We start from the raw sequence: 17,158 nt of genomic DNA, 5'->3' as shown, positions 1-17,158 counted from the left end.
TTTTAGAACTGTAGATGTTGTGCCACATCCTAAGAGGGCTAGAAGAATTCCTGCCCTAGCAAACAGATCTTGATGGCAGATATAACAATAGCCATGCAGTTAAGATGGCATGTGCTTTGACACAAGGGCAAAAGCACAAAATGTGATCTATGCAAGTTAAAAGGAGGACGAGTTCATCTCCAACTGGAATGAGCCAGGAGGGGGTCACACAGGAGTGACAGGTAAATCAAGTCTTGAAGGATGAGTAGGATTTTAAACATCAGTAGGAAACATGGTACAAAGGGAAGAAAAAGCACAAACACTGATAGAAAAGCAACAATGTTCAATGTATCTCGGGTGAGATTAAAAAAAAATCCTTACTATATTCATTGAGAAACCTATTAATTGATTGCGGTAGAAGGTCAATACATAATGACGGAACTTTAAAGAAGACCAGTGGGATCATTTTCCTGGGGAAAAAGACGTCGTCATAAAATAAAGAACATAATGTTTCCTAGAAGTGGGAAAAAAAAAAGGTGCCAGAGATTTTTCCCAAGAAATAAATGTCTTCCTTCCTATCCCCAAAACTACCCCTGCAACACACACACATTAAAAAAAAAAAAAAACACAAAAAAACAACTTTCATCTTCCCTTGACAATTCAGTCTTATATATAGTCTCTTCTGTGGATATGGTCAGTTACATTGAAAGAGAAGCAATATATTTACCTTTCATTCTCAGATTTTGGAAGAAAACGTGGAAACAACTAAGATTGCAATATGCGGGATTTAAAAAGTCTTTGATGACTACTAATGCTTTTTTTTTTTTTTTAAGATAGGAGAAGTACTCTTCCCACACAGATCCAGTTTCTAATACTTATAGAAGGCAAGCTATATGTATACATTGTATAATTTTTTTTCTCCTAAATCCAGTGCTGTTTCTATTAAACTTTTAGGGAAGAAGCAGCATTTCACTTTATTTTGGTTCTCAATACAATCACCATGAAACAACAGGAAATTTAGTTTTTCCTAGGTATGTGCAGATCATTATAAAAAAAAAAAGAAGAAGAACAGAAAAAATAATTCATCTAAATGTTCAGGGAAACCTGGCAGTATATCCATCTCTCTCTCTTTTTTTTTTTTTCACAAGAATTTCCTACAGCAATCAGAATATCTAGAAACTGTCAGAAAAGTTAGATGTTTCCTCATGAGACTTTAATAATACTGTACTTTGTATTTACATATCACATAGCCTTCGTACTTCATAGCTCATTATCATTTTAAATTTACAAATCAGGATATGAAAGCACAAGGTTTAGAAACAACTCTTCCTGCCCAGTGGTTAAGTTATTAATGCCAGGATTGGAACTCATAATTGCTGACACATGTGCTCTTGCAACTAAAGATCATTCTCATAACATAAAATGAAGTGCCTAGAACATGTAAATTATCCGAAGTGCCATTTATTCAACATAATTTTTGGAACCTAGGAGCTTTAATCTTATTTAAAAAAAACATGTTAAACCTTATCGCATACAGTAATATGAATATAGATCAAGATATAATTGATCCAAACTAGTACTTAATATGAATTAATAAATGTACATATACACATATAAGCTACTCAGCTCCATAAAGGGAAATATATTTCAATCAAAAAGCCAGCTAATAGGAGGTCAACATACATAAAAATGTGAACTACAGCTTTCAAAAGTTTTCACTAACATGCTATAGACATCCATTGTCTGCTGATGGAATTAAGAAAATAAGGTATCCAGTTCTCTTTAGCAGCACTCGCTGTGACTTTAATCTTGATGTCTTTAACATTCATGTGTCTGGGAGATTCTTTAAGATCTGTCTCAAAGAAGCACAGGCCACCACGTGGGTATCTGAAGGCAGATTAGCAAGTGACTGAATCAGCTTCTTGACTATTGTCTTCAAACACTGGTGGGCAGCGTTCAAGTCTCTGTCAAACTGCTGTCCTTCGATTTGTAGAGCCAAATGGCTGCAGATGTTCCTAAACTCAACACTGTCCTGAAATGAACAGCAAACAGACAGGAAATTAGACAGGTGATGGGAACATATGCTGTGCTTCACTTACCCAGCTTCCAGATTTTTCTCAGAGAACTACCTTCCTCCGTTCTTAGCCTATGTGGTTTGACCAAAGCTGACCCCACACATCACTCTAGGGGCCAGGTCCTTCAGAGCATATTACCCCTGGCCATGTGGACTGATCAGGATGGAGAGGTGACCAAAGCCTTTGGCTACCATCCCACATCTACTAGATTGGGAAAGGGAAACCTTCTAAGTGAGCTATTGGAAACATCTTGCCACCATATGGAAAGAGTCCAAATCCAAATCAGGATGAAGCAGATAACAGAACTCTAATCACCTTTCCTATGCATGGTAATCTAAATATACTTGAATAAGAAACCCCAAGATTTTAAAGGATAAATCCTTTTGATTTAAAAATCTTTTTTTCTTTAACTTAAATTTACTTAAATCTTTTTTTTCAAAGTTAGCCAATTAGAATTGTTTCCGTTTCTAAAAAAGCTGTGACAGATACACAAATAGCCTCTGTTCCCACTATTTGACTCACTGTGTTGATGATTCCAAAACAGAATTTGTTATTTAATAGACATGGACCCTTAGAAACTCCCAGTGCAATTTTAGAAAGAGTGGTTCTCAGGTCGTTTCTTTTTTTTTTTTTTAACAGGAAGTAATTCAATAGATTTTTTACAATGGTTCACTTTCTAAAATCCACTGCAAATAAAGGTCCACTGGAAGTATTCCACATTAGAGAAAATGTTATCTATAAGATCTCTCTTAAGAATATATGCCACATTTTTTTATCCATTCATCTATTGAAGAACATCAAATCATGGCATTTGCAGGTAAGTGGATGGAGTTGAGAAGATAATGCTAAGTGAAGTTAGCCGATCTCAAAAAACCAAATGCCGAATATTTTCTTTGATATAAGGAGGCTGATTCATAGTGGGAGAGGGATGGGGAGTGTGAGAGGAATAGATGAACTCTAGACAGGACAGAGGGGTTGGAGGGGAAGGGAGGGGACCTGGGGTAATTAATGATGGTGGAATGTGATGATCATTACTATCCAAAGTACATGTATGAAGTCATGAATTGCTGTGAATATAGTGGGTATACAACAAGAGATATGAAAAATTGTGCTCTATATGTGTAATAAGAATTGTAATGCATTCTGCTGTCATATTAAAAAAAAAAAAAAAAAGATCTCTTTTAAGCAGGGTGCGGTGGTGCACGCTTATAATCCCAGCAGCTCAGGAAGCTGAGGCAGGAGAACCATGAATTCAAAGCCAGCCTCAGCAATTTAGCAAGGCCCTAAGAAACTTAACAAGACCCTGACTCAAAAAAATATAAAGAAAGAAAGAAAAGGCTAGAGATGTGGTTCTGTGGAGCACTCCTTGGTTTTAATTCCCAGTTTAAAAAAAAATTCTCTTTTAAACACAGAGAAATGACTTCCTCCAGACTTCCACAGACTTCCACTTCTGGTACCAAGGCATATTTAGCTTCCCAAAGCCCCCTGCTTATAAATTCCTAAAATTCTAAATAAAGTAGAACAAACATCCTTCAACACGTGAGCTTGGAGAGATATTCCAAATCCAAACTATAACGATTCTCAGGCATACATGGGATATTTATGAAATCTGACTATATCATCATGCCACAAAGCATATCTCAACAAATATCAGACAGTCTATATGATACAAACCACAATGTGGGGGTAAATGAAAAATCAATAACATAGCTAACTTTCTCAAAAGGAAAGCCTTAAAAACACCACTTCTGAATACTTCATCTGTTTGTGAAAAAAAATTGAAACTTAAAAATAATTTATACTGAACAGTTAAGGGAATATTGCATCAAAATTCAGGGAATGTAGAGAAATGTGTAGACTTAAATGCTTATGTAAGTAAAAAAAAAAAAAGAATCACTGTCATCTGCAAGCTAAGAATTAAACTCAATAGTTTAGGAAAAGAAAATAGGTAATCCAAAAGAAAATGGAAGGAAGACTGAAGTCTGATGAGGGACCAGAGTGTTCTTCCTGATCTTGTTTATAGGAAAAGCTATTTTAGCCCCTAAGAAAAACCCTGTTACCTGGATGAGAAGGACCTGAGATTTCTGGCAAAGTGCTTTTTGGACAACATTCCCCAAGAAATAATGTCTGCTTATTTCAATGAAGCAAACAAAAGCAGCATCCAGGGCTAGAGGAATAAACATGCTATAGACCTATACTCAAGTTTTCCCAGGCTAATTTAAAGCATTCTTGCTTCCCTACCTTCATGTGTTGCTCAGATATTTGTCCATATCTTATAGAGAAACCTGTGTTGCTGAAGCATATTGCTTGAAATTGGGGAAATCAGGGGGAAAAAAATCACTCTGGACAATTTCCCCAAAATCCACATCAAGGGAAACTGTCTTCTTGCTTTATAGAACTAATCCAACTCTAAGTACAAAGTGGAAAGATCAAAGAAAACACGCAAAGGGAAATTCAAAATAGAAGGAACCGCTGAAATGTGTGCTGACCTGTGCCCATTAGCCGGTCTGCAAAGGCACCCATCACCCAACAAAGATTAAAATGCCTTTAAAAATATCGTTGTGGACCAAAAATCTGAAGTCAATTTCACGTTTACTGTAAAGAATCAAAGGAGGCATCGTTTGGGGGAAATTACATGCATAATAAAATTCGACTTCTGGGCTGTACTGGTCCCTGAGGCCCTGGGCAAACTTTAGATCTCTGGCGAGCTTTGCAAAGTCTCTTTATTTTACTATTCTAGTACAGTATTTCCTTTTAATCCTTTCTCAAATATATTAACAGTCAAAGAAAACAAATTAATAGGAATAGACTTTCCATGGGACTCTTAAGCCAGGGGGAGGAAAAAATAAAACAGGTGATTGCTTCTCTTCCTTTCTAGAAGGTCTGAAAGCCAACTATGAATCCAATAATCATTACCTCCAACCAACCTCTGCTGCTTCTGCTGCAGAAGGTGGAAGTCACAAATCACAGTGTTAAGCAAACAGCCTATTAAATGATTCATGGGCTTTCAATAGAAACTCACATGATCGATATTGGCTATGATTTTACTTACAGCGCTTTCTGTTCAGTGACAGATCATATCCTCCCTGTAGCTTTTATTTTATTCAGTAGATCCCAGATGCTCCCAGAAATGATGTCATATCCTACACAGCACTTTGAGAACTTTGCCAGAATTAGAACTATAAGGCTGAGCAATCTAAAGTTGGTTTTGGAATTTCTAAAGCCTCGTGTAATTTTAGACTTTGGATATGAAGTGTATTGATTGCTACAGTGGTCCAAGTTGATGGCTAACATTTACCTTCTAAAGTGAGTTGAGATTCTTTCCCATGATTCAAAGGATCTACTGGGATAATGGCCTCAAGGCCCGTTTAACTCAGGGAATTTGTTAAATTTATTTCACGTGTATTTCAAGCCTCTACTGCATGACCAACTATACTGAATAAAAGGCAATAGGATATGGAACCTGCTGTCCCAAGAGCTTATTACCCAGTAAGGGGAATGAGACACTCAGATCGCTTATCTAAATATCCAGTGAAATAAGATGAGGGCCATGGGAAAATCACAAAACAATCCAATCCTATGAAAGATATCTAAGCACAACACCAGGTTCCTAAAAAGCTCATTTTGGTGTGTGAATCCTTCTAATAATGTGCCCAATGTGCTATTGTCCAAAATGCATTTGGATACAGATTGCTTAGGAGACAATCCCATTAAAGGAGATAGCTCTACTTGTTGAAAATCTCTCTCTCTTTCTCTCTCTCTCTCTCTCTCTCTTCTGTCGTGCAGTGCTTCAGATTGTAGCTCTTGTTTTAAAAATATTTCTTTCTAAATGTTAGCTGAAATCTGATCTGCGGCAGACAGAATAATGGCCACCCAAAGATTACCACATCCTAATTCCTAGAATATGAATATGTTACCCTAAATGGCAGAAGGGTTTTTTACAGATTTGAGTTAGGAGGGGCAGCTCTCAGAGCAGCCACAAAGACACCAGGGGTGCAGACAGACAGAGCCCATTCTTACATGAGTCATGCACCTGTCACTAGTGCCCTGGTCCTGTCTCCTTAGACAAGCCGTTTTATCTGTGGGAAACTCAGTTTTCTCTTCTGTAGATGGAACTGATAACAGCTGTCACACGGTGAGGCTGCGAAGGTCAAATTGGCTTGGGAGCACAAAAACTCTATTTGCTTCCTCAGTCTCCGATTATGAATAGAGATGTTGGGAGGTCAGTAAGGGAGAGGGGGAGAGAAGGGAAGAGAGTAGGGAAAGGGAGAAAAGGAAAGGTTAAAAAAGAGAAGGAAAAAAGAACACTGTAGAAGTGTAGAATATAATTGGTGAAATGAAATCTATTGAACCTGTTTAGCAGTGATGTCACACAAAGTTCAAAGAGAATGGTTGAAGTTTCCAGCTTGCTACCATTGGCTCTTGCAGAAGGGAACGGAGGCTTGGACCAGACATCAGAAAAGTAGCTAGGGAAGACGTTACAATACATGTTGCGCCTGCTGGACACGGTACCATACGGCTGTAATCTCAGCGACTCAGGAGGCTGAGGCAGAAGGATCTGGAGTTCAAAGCCAGGCTCAGCAATAGCAAGGTACTAAGCAACTCAGTGAGACCCTGTCTCTAAATAAAATTATATATATATATGGCTGGGGTTGTGGCTTAGTGGTTGAGTGCCATGAGTTCAGTCCCCAATACACACAAAAAAAAAAAAAAAAAGAAAGAAAGAAAAGAAAGAAAGAAAAGATATACTGTGCTGACTCACAGGGGAAAGGGATGCCCCAGTAGTAAGAACAAATAACACAAGCAAGTCCGAAGGTAAGAAGGGGCTGGGACACAGAGGGAGGGGCCAGTCAGAAAAGAACAGGACAAAGGAGTGTGCAGAAAGCCTTGAGTGACAGAGTCAAACCTGGGCACCTTCAATCAGAGTAGTAACAAGTCAAGCCTGGGTGTTAAGAACTCTGGTCTGGCCCATGAGCCCGAGCACCCAGAAGGTACTAGACTGCAAACGGGGCTCCTTATACACCTTGTCTCCATGATGGATGAAAAGAAAATGTGGCCTAGGGATGGTAAATGACGGCCCTACGTTGCACAGGCAAGTGAGAAACCGAGCTGGAATTAACCTTTCTTCAGAACTCAGCTCTTCACCAAAGACTGACAATCCCCCTCCGCCCTGCAACCCAGCGCCACCCACCTCACAAACTGGGTGCCTCGTGCAGTGAGGACTCCCAGAGCACAGCTAGGCATTCAATGTGGGAGGCAAGAGCACTGCACAGAAGTCAGGGAGCTGTAACACTACAGTGCGGTGGATGGGGCTGAGCAGGGGCTACGTGGGAGCCAGTAGAGGTAATGGGCAAGATTTAGGGATGGAACAAAAATGTCTGCCAACGAAATCATTTCATGTTTCTTCCTTGACCATCTTCATGCTATTTTTCTTAAGGTCGACTGAGCATTACAAAGCTTAAATTGGCAGTGACTGCATCCAAACTGAGGACTGGCCTGCTGGCCCACCGTCTTCCCCACAGCATATTTGAGAGGGCTTGGCTACTGGAAAGCTGTTCATGGCATGGAACCTTCTATGCTCCACATAAAGCCAAGCCCCTAGCTAATCAGAGACCTCCCAGTTGGAGTGCTCCCTTCCCCTACTCTGTTCTCTCCTACTTATGCAAAAGTCTCTTATGCAAAGGTCTCTTAGGAAAACCACCACCACTGTGCTTTTCTGCCTTACACATTGTGCTTATTTGGAACGCACAAGTCTGGAATCCTAGAACAACAGAAAGAAAAAAAAAAACTTAAAAGAACGTTAAAAAGACCTTAAAGTATATTCCTTGCACCTGCAAAATCCAAAAGCAGAGGGGGAGGGGGGGACTTAAGTCTTGTGTTTTGCCTTTTGCTAAAACAAACATTCCCATCAAACTGAAGGCTTCAAGACAAAAGGGATCTGGCAGCAGGAGTTAGTTTCAAAGCTTGTTTTCCGAAAGCAACAGCAATAGGTAATAAAGTAAAATAAAATAAAATAAAAATCCAGTACGAATTTTCAGGCTATAAAATACAAATAATGCTTAAACAACCCACAGGTTTCTTTCCCCCTACCATGTCCCCTTCAGAATCGCTTCTAGATTTTTGTAAGTTATATGAATCAGTACCTGCTCACTTAGCCACTGATTGGCTTTAAGTTCCCTCTTTAAAAAAAAAAAAAGTTATATCTTGGACTAAATTCTCTTACAATGGCCTGATAAGCCTGTTTCCTGACTAAAAAAAGCCTCTACAGAGAGGCAGGGAAAGAGAGGAAGAGAAAGGAAGGAAGAGAAAGGAAAGGGAGAGTAGGAGGAGGGGGAGGGAGAAGAGAGGAAGTTTCCCCTCCGTTTTCTAGGCCCTAACCTTAATAAACCTGTGCCTGGCCAGCAGCCTGCTCTCCACTACAGCAGCCCAGTGTGAACCCCCCAGACTCGCTGGTGTCCTCCACACTGCTTGGATATGTAAAATGGGAATGAGGTTTCTTTGTTTTAGGGAAATGTTCTGAAAAACATACTGTCCTGAATGAGGAATTGTCCCAGTTTCATCTGGTTCATCAACATCTGGCTTTCAACCACAAATTCACAGGGCCCAGGATCATCACCAGTTGCCTGACCCCAAAGTCTGTCTCAAATAGATATGGAACCATGTATTAATAAAACACCCAATGAAGAACCAAGGTATTTGCCAGTCACCATAAAAAGTCTATCGTCCACAGGAAATTAAACATTTTTACTTGTGGTGGACTTAGTGTAAATGCTCACAAGTCACTGAGGTTCCTTGGGCATTTGCTTTGGGTACGATGCCTTTTTCAGCTGAAAAGTCCAGTGAAAAGCACTTTTGTAATGAACACAAACACTTGATTCAGGGATGCTCACAAGGCAAATCCAAAGACTGTAAAATAAAACACCGCAGTTTCTACTGAGCTGTGCAACATAAGTGGTTTTTTTCTTAGAGCCTTTCTAAAAATCTCCCCAATTTTTCATTTTAGATTTCACTTCATGATTTTCATGTCCTTCACATTACAGGACATTGAAAAGCTATAAATAGACTACTTCTAGAACAGTCGCCACATCCTGAGGGGGGTGGGAGCTGACAACAGAAATTCTATGACTACTCATGGCCATGAAGACACAATTTTGCCTCAAATAAGGAGCAATTTCCCAGCTACAGCTACCAATAAGGTAACCATGTTCTTCAATGGTGCATTACTCATTTTTGAAGACCCAATTCCCAAATTTACAGAAACTGACTTCACTAATTAATGCTAATGGGTGGAAAAGCACTTGTCCCCAATGGCTTCCCCTGAATAACCCAATATTCACACTTGCAATTTGCACAGAGCATTAGCATTTCCAATGACTGGGAAGCCAAAGCCAACAGTTTTATGACTGCTGCTCTTGCTCCATAGAATGAGGAAACCAGCACCGAAGACTGAACACAACAGAATAATTGGTACCCGAATGAGCTAAATGAAATGGGTGAGCTCCCAGGCAAGTTTAATCTGTGGTGGCAAGAAAGTTCTCCTTCTGCCTGTGCAAGTTGGTGTTAGCCATAATTTCCATGCAACTTGCTTCCGAGTGGAATTCTTGGAAACTGTAACTGCTTTTAATTCTCAAAGGAGGACAGACAAAACTCAATCAGAGTAACTTCATCATTGGCTTGGCTAATGGTCCCTATGTGAACTGGTCAATTTCAGCAGTTTAAAAACTCCTAAATGAACTTTCTTCTGGTGTCCTGCCCACTTCTTGCTCTCTTTGGATGGCAAATGCCTAACATATTCTCATTAGTAGTTTGATAATGATTTCCTGAGTTTCTGGGGTACTTTATGTCACCATATAATGTGGCCATCACAGAAAGAAGTATACAGATCATCCAGTATTATAGACTGAATTGTGTCTTTCCAAAATGAAGCCCTAATCCCCCATAGTCGTAGACAGAGCCTTTAGGGTGGTAATTAAAAAAGAAAAGAGGTTATAAGGGTAAGGCCTTAATTTCCTGTAAGAACAGACACCAAAAGTCACTCAATGAGAAAAGCCATGAGGTCAGTGAGGAGGTGGCTAGCTGTGAGCAGGAAAGAAGCCCTTACTAGAAATCAATCTTGTGACGCTTTGATCTTGGACTTCCAACCTCCAGAACAGTGAGAAAATAATATCTATCATTGAAGCCACTCAGTGTGTGGTATTTTGTTATAGCAGCTGAGCTACCTAATACATCTATCCTATAATGTGTCAGTTATGGTGTGAGCAATGTCACAAATGTGGCCCTGTTTACTGCACACTCTCATGTACATTATTTCAGCATGATGTTCATATGCCCCTGTGAGCCGGCCTGTGATATAGTAGGATCAATCAGATGAAACTCATCACTTCCTAGCTGCAGGGTTTAAAGCAAAGTTCTCAATTCCTCTGAGCTTATTTTTAACCTTTAATAAGTATTTGCCAAGTTGGTTAACTCCATTTTCTTCACCAAACTGAACAAGACCCAGGACAGCTAAGCATTTTTCTCTGCCATGAAGAAACTCATTTCATGGTTTTCTGCATGTGTATGATAATTTCTAAATAGTCAAAGGGAATATTAAGTGCTGGTTTCTTTAATTAAAGTGTATAATGCTATAAAAAGTTTGTTACTATTGTGGTGTGAGTATCTCTTCCTTCACACCTGAAAATTCCACTTCCTTAACCCAAGGGTGGTTTTACTCAACAATGAAACACAAAGCATAATTCCTCTTCTGTTGTAGAAAAACAATCTGCATGTTCTTAATTTAAAAATTTAGAAAACACCCTTCCAAATTGTTGTCATTGACATGGGACCAAGGCTGACCTCTGTACAGTGGAAACTTCCTGGAAATCTCTTTTGGTCATTTCACTCTAATTTTATCAACAACCCCAGAAAAGAAAACAAAGAGTACATGGATCAGATTCATGAATATCAAGAATGGAACTCAAAGAATCATAATTAGAATTTAAGAGGTGTCAACCTATTCAATAGCAATAATAATGGTGATAATCACTTAAATATATGGGGACTTACTATGATAAACCACTGACCTAGGCTTTATGTGCATTTTCTCAGTGATCCTTTAGGTTAGAGACAACTATTTCCACCTTACAGATGAGAAATTGAGGAATAGAAAGTCTAAGTGATTGCCCAGGGGCCTAAGGCAGGAAGAAGCTGAGTAGGTTTGAAATGCACCATGGAACTAGCTCATTATGATTTGCTGTCTCCTCTGAAGGATGCTGGTGGCATCAGATCCTTGGACTCCAGTTCAACTGGGTCATCCTCTTACCCTTTGTGACAATACCACCAACCTGATGTCTGGAAGGTTTCCACACACTTCTAAATGAGACACAAGTGTTATTTCCATAAGCATAATTCTTCTGCTGTTGTAGAAAAACAATCTGCATGTTCTTAATTTAAAAATTTAGAAAACACCCTTCCAAATTGTTTGGATTAATATTAGTATTAATGAAGCTAAGTCTGCATAACCAGCTCCTTGGAAAGACAGACTGCTATCTTCTTGAGTCTAAGTGGTGCATAATCATTAATCCACCAGCCAAACGGAAATTCTCCTTTTTTTCTCCAAACTGCAAACCAGGCAGAATTTCTTGATGCTGACTACTCCCTGCTCTCTCCCTTCTGAAAGCTCTGAAATGTATCATTCCCCTGCAGGTGAACTGCAGGCTCCAGCAGTGGAATGTTGGAAGATCTCTACTTCTAATAAGCACTCTAGACACTTCTAGAAAGAGGCAGCAACACATCCAGAAGTCTGCAAAGTTGGCCAGGGGACAGGAAAGAGGACTGTGACTCAGGAGATGAATAAGTGGGAAGCTTGGGGCTTGTTTCTGGATTGAGAAGAATTGGCAGAAAGGAGGTCATAGAAAGTACAGTAGTTCCCCACTCCCCCACCACACACACACACATCTTATCCAAGGTTATATTTTCTTTAGTTTCAATTACCTGCAATCAACCATGGTTCCAAAAATATTAAATGGAAAATTCCAGAAATAATTCATAAAATTTAAATTGTGTATGGTTCTCAGTAGTGTGATGAAATATTGCATTGTCCCACTTTGTTCCACCCAGAACGTGAATCATCCCCTCTGTCCAGTGACCCTCACCATACATACTACCCAAGCGTTAGTCACTTATTAGCCATCTTGTTTATCAGATTGGCTGGCATGATATGCAGGACGTGAGTTCAAGTAACCCTTGGACAGCAGCCTAATGCAGTCACAATGCCTAATCACTCCCTCATCCCCTCACCTAAGCACCATGCATATCACCTCACATCATCTCAAGAAGGTGAGTACAGTACAAAAAGGTATTTTGAGAAAAAAGACCATATTCATAGAGCTTTTATTACAGAATATAGTTATGATTGTTCTAGTTTATTATTAGTTGTTAATCTCTTACTATGCCTAAGTTATAAATTAAACTTGATCTTATGTCTGTATACATAGGACAAAACATAGTATGTATAGTGTTCACTCCAGGCATCCTGGGGATGGCAGAGCAGGGAATGCTGTATAAACAGGGTGGAAATCAGGGGGCAAGATATGTGGAAGGCTTGTTCCAATAATTAAGAAGAAGTATTCACATAGGGAGGGGGAGAAAGCAACATTTATTTATTAGAAGAAAATAATAAAGATGAATGGATACGCAATTGTTTAAAGACAGAGGAAGAGATCTGGATCCAAAGGTTTCAATTTTCTCAGAAAAGAAGTGAGAGGGCAAGGTTTGAATGAAGAAAGCCTGAGGAGGGTGGACAGCATTTAGGACCAAAAGTCAGTTAGAAAGGGCTAAAAGGATTACCAGATAGCAATGACTGCTACATTAAGTTAAAACAGCATCGTTTCAGCTCTAATGGTGTTTAGGAACTGCTTCAGGGCACAGGGTGCAAGATTTACTCCATCACCACTGAGTTGGGTCAGGAACTCAGATAATTGTCTCTGCCCTGACTCAAACTAAAACCTAGCCTTCTGTGACTTACCTAGGCTCCTGTCACGTATCTACCCTTGGTTTGCAAGAAAATCCATGTCATGCAGGCCTTCAACTGGCCCCCACTTAATTCTCCATCATCATTTCTTCTCTCTCTCTCCCTCCCTCCCCCCACTCTCTCCCCCACCCCACTCTCTCTCTCTCTTCCTTCTACCATACTGAACTAATTGCAATCTTCCCAGTATCCCAGGCCCTTTCAATGCTGGTCTCCTTCTGTTCCCCTCCCCCCCTTTAATGTCTAGAGAGCAAACACTCATTTTTTTTTAAAAGGTTGCCTCCTTTAAGAAGCCTTCCAGGATCACCTTTAGCAGACACTGATCATTGAGTCTCCCCTCTTGCCAACTTATCTATGCCCTGCATATGCTCCTAACATCACATGCTGCTTCATATTTCATCAGGTCTATAATGCACATTTTTTCACATCTTCAAAATCCATGAAATTTGGGTGTACCTTAGAATCAGTGGTGTGTCATCTTTTAATTAACAGGATTTTTAAAATGTCTTGGTACCAATAAAACCAAAGCCAAAAACGTGCATCTAAGGCAGAACAGCATTGGTGAAATGCAGCTTAATTTTCTAAGGTGAGTGTAGAAGTGCTCCTGATCTGGAGGTGATCTTGGCCTCCTGACCCATCCTCACCCTCGTTTGGCAGAGTCTGGAGACATTTTGGTTTTATCAACTTTGGGTGGGGGTGCATTGCTGGGCAGAGGTCAGGGATACTGCTCAATATCCTACATTACAGAGGAAAGTCCCAACAAAAATTACCCATCCCCAAATGAGACTGAGAAACCCTGGAACAGAGAAATAATATTTATTTGGTATGTAATATGGTTTATTGTGTGTGATTTGAAACAAATTTTTTACAACTTATAGTGCAACTTAATATATAGTAATTTTCTTTTTCCAAATCTTGGCTTGTAGAGCAAGAATAGCAACTCTGGAGGAGTGCTCCAAGCCAACCTCAAAACCCCTCCCCTACTTCCTTTCTAAATTCCCAAGGGAATGAGTACAGCCATGCTCCTAGACAAAACTTGAAAGCCAGGGGGCCCCAAGAGATTTGTGACCTTAAACCAATTAGGTTAGTTAATGACAAGGCCAGGACTGGAACCCAGTCCCCTGGTTCCCACCATCCCCCTCAGCTCTGTTCCCTGGCTAACTCAGCACCTGAAGAGGAAACTGTGTCCTACAAATAAGAGCTGGGTGACTTAGCAGGAGTTCCTGTTGGTATTCACGCTTCAACACCTGGAACCCACCCGGCTCTCATCCACTTTATGAGAATTTAGGTTGACTCTGTAAGGCCTCTGAGCTCTGTGGGGAATTGGATTGATGCAAAAATAATTGTGATTCATGAGTGTGAAGGAACTTTAAATGTAGATGATTTCATCATATAGAAAGCAGAGGGACTTAAGTGTATTTAAGCCTCTGAAGGAAGGGTTATTAGTTGAGAAGGGGGGGGGGGCTGTCCTCCACCCCTAGAAGCTGCACTTGTGGAAAGGGCCTGAGGCTACAGCAGGAAGCTGATTTATGTGACAGGAAGGAGCTCAGGAGGATGGTTTCTGCAAGGCCACCCCTGTATCCCGGTCCGCAGTCAGCCGGACCCCAGGTGGGTCCTGCCCCAGCTGCCCAGTCCCCAAACTGTCAGCTCTCTCCTCCAGGCTGTTCCCCGGGGAATGAACCACAGTGGCAACTGGGCTTATCGCCCGCGATCTCTCCAGGAGACCCCCCCCCCAGCTGCGCAGCCCAGCCCTGCGCGCCAGAGGGGACTGCGGGGACCCCTACTCACCTTCAGGTGGATAGGGAAGGACCGCTCTTGCTGGAGAGGTCCCAGCAGCGTCTGTTCTACGCTGACCAGCTCCGAGGTCGAGTCCACCACGCGAGCCAGCGCGCTGCGCATCGCCATCCGGGCCAAGGTGCAGGGCCCGCGATCCCGAGGGAAGGGCAGCAGCTCCGCGCCCCCCTCAGCGCCTCGCAGCCCCTCAACCTCGGGGGAGCTCGCCCGTGCCCGGGCCCCTCGGATCCTGGCAGCCCCTGCCCCCTCCTCGCGCCCCGGCCCCGGCCTGGCTCTCACTGGGCCTGAGCGACGGGTTGGGGCTGTGGGCACGTGGTCCGGGTCACACGGCCCCCCGGGGGCGCCTGGACCATCCCCCCAGCCCCACTCCTGCTGTAGCAGCTGCAGAGTCTGCAAAGCCACCATTTGGTGGCTGATGGAGGCCACTAAGGGCGCAGGGCTGGCCATAGCCTCCGTTGGCTGCTCCGCGCTCCGCGTGCAGGTGGAGCAGAAGCGAGGGAGGCGGGGGCGTTTGGGGTCGCCAGGGTCACATTGCCTAAACCGCGGCTCCTGGGCCTCTGCGTCTTAGCGTGTGTGGTCAGCCGCGCCCCCGCGCTGGCAGCTGGTGACCCGCTCTGGCCCCTGCATTCGCTTCAAATCCAAATGGGCTTGTTCTGACCCAAGGCTGCCTGGAGCGCTGCTCGGTGTGCACTTGAATATCAGCCAAATGCTGAGCGCTGCTTCTCCCTTCTCTCCAGGGCTTTGATGGGAAAACGTGCTGCTTTGTGCTGGTGCATCTATCAGCAGGGATACCCCGCCCCCTTCTCCTTTGAAGGATGCCTGCCAAATGACCACTTATGCCCGGGCTGGGGGTGCAAAAGACCCACCCAGTTTGCCAAAACGTGAAAAGACCCAGCAAAAGGAAGACTGTGCCTGGTTCTGCCCCGCCTCCTTCCAACCCTAGCGGCGTTTTCAGGAACTTCTTGCTATATCCTTCGAGGCCCCTCGTACTCCCAAACAGAAGATGGACTTTTGTATCCCAAAGTCCTGTCCTGCCCCTAGTTTTGCTCCCTGCCGGTGGGCACCGACAATCTGGCGGCTGAAGCGGCATTCTGGCGCACAGGTGCATCCTGCTCCTAAATCCCAGGTACTCCTCATCTGGGTACTGCCCAGATGAGGAGTCTCAATGGTTTTGTGTCAGATTCCCAAAGGACTCAGGCAGCAAGGTTGAAGCTAAATCCTTTTATGAGCCGTGAACCCAGGGACAGCTGTACAAATAGTTACTGTTTTTAATTAAACCAAATGTGGCTACTTTCTTAATTTAGGGAAAAGGACTGGCAATTTTATGCTTTGACAGATTATTAGAAAACACCAGTGTATGATTGCACTTAGGAAAAAGAAGACATTTAAGGGAAATAGAAGGGAGAATTGTCCCAGAGCAGCAGAATTTCTGCTTTCTTCCCTCAAGGAAAATCATGGCCCAGGAAAGCAGGGGCAACAAGAAGGACCAGAGATTGGGATTTCATTCTTCCCTGACAAGGGAGAGTCCTGCTGGGTCAACAACTCTGAATGGAAAAGCCACCCCACTGGGTCTATTAGTGCAGAAGGGTAATCCTAATAGGTATGGGGTTGAGGCCAGGCGTGGGGTTCTTTAAGGTTTCTTTAACTCTGAATTAGTATGACCCCATATAATCCTCCCCACCCTCCAGCAAAGGTTCCTTCTCATTCTCAATGTTTTCTTCGCCTATGAAAACAAATCCGAAAGCCAAGGTAAAGAAAACCTTTCTTAAGCAAAAACGACTATGTTCACACTAATTATAACTTAAGTAGAAATGCATGTCTGTGCATTGACAGAAAGGAAATTACTTTGGAGGGAAGTAAATAGTTTAATGTTGATTAGATTCTCTTGCCATGAAGTTACTTAAGTTCAGAATTAAAAAAATACAGAAACTCTTCCTTATTTATTTACTTATTTTTTAGTCCTCAAATGTCGAAGTGCATTAGGTTCATCGGAGACTAACCGGGAATAGCACAAACTAACCCCTAATTTTCACGGAGCATCTCAGATCTCCAGGGGTGCTCCTCTTTCCCAACACACAGGAAATCCAGTTTCTTGGGCTAACCCTCCTACTATCAAATGGCTGACTGCAAAACTTTCTTGACAGATGGAATTCTAGCCAACAGCCAAATTGAAATCACTGGACAGAGCCTGACCTGAGATCCTACTCTTCTACACATCATGCTGATTCTGAGAGTCAAGACCAACTGAACTTCAGGAAGTATGAGAGATGGAGGCTAGAAATCTATGGGCTTTAGGGGTGGC

General features: G+C 42.1%; 1 protein-coding gene across 1 annotated transcript; it reads right to left on the bottom strand.

Moving 5' to 3' along the window:
- Positions 1 to 1,804: 1,804 nt before the first annotated feature.
- Dleu7 (deleted in lymphocytic leukemia 7) lies at positions 1,805 to 15,303 on the bottom strand. Its single transcript, XM_026393712.2, has 2 exons — positions 14,851 to 15,303; positions 1,805 to 2,011 (listed from the first exon to the last, which is right to left on the bottom strand). The coding sequence occupies exons 1-2, from the start codon at positions 15,301 to 15,303 to the stop codon at positions 1,805 to 1,807; spliced, it is 660 nt and encodes a 219-aa protein (XP_026249497.1).
- Between the last annotated feature and the right edge of the window lie 1,855 nt (positions 15,304 to 17,158).

This window comes from Urocitellus parryii, chromosome 2, assembly GCF_045843805.1.
Source record: "Urocitellus parryii isolate mUroPar1 chromosome 2, mUroPar1.hap1, whole genome shotgun sequence".
In the NCBI taxonomy this organism is placed as follows: domain Eukaryota; kingdom Metazoa; phylum Chordata; class Mammalia; order Rodentia; family Sciuridae; genus Urocitellus; species Urocitellus parryii.
This window is presented reverse-complemented; position numbering and strand designations above follow the sequence as displayed.

Excerpts from the sequence above, each read along its gene's own strand:
- Dleu7 (XM_026393712.2), bottom strand. The coding sequence starts at position 15,303 with ATGGCCAGCCCTGCGCCCTTAGTGGCCTCCATCAGCCACCAAATGGTG. Across the intron at positions 2,012-14,850 it reads CCTTCCCTATCCACCTGAAG|GACAGTGTTGAGTTTAGGAA; the intron begins GTGAGTAGGGGT and ends TGTTCATTTCAG.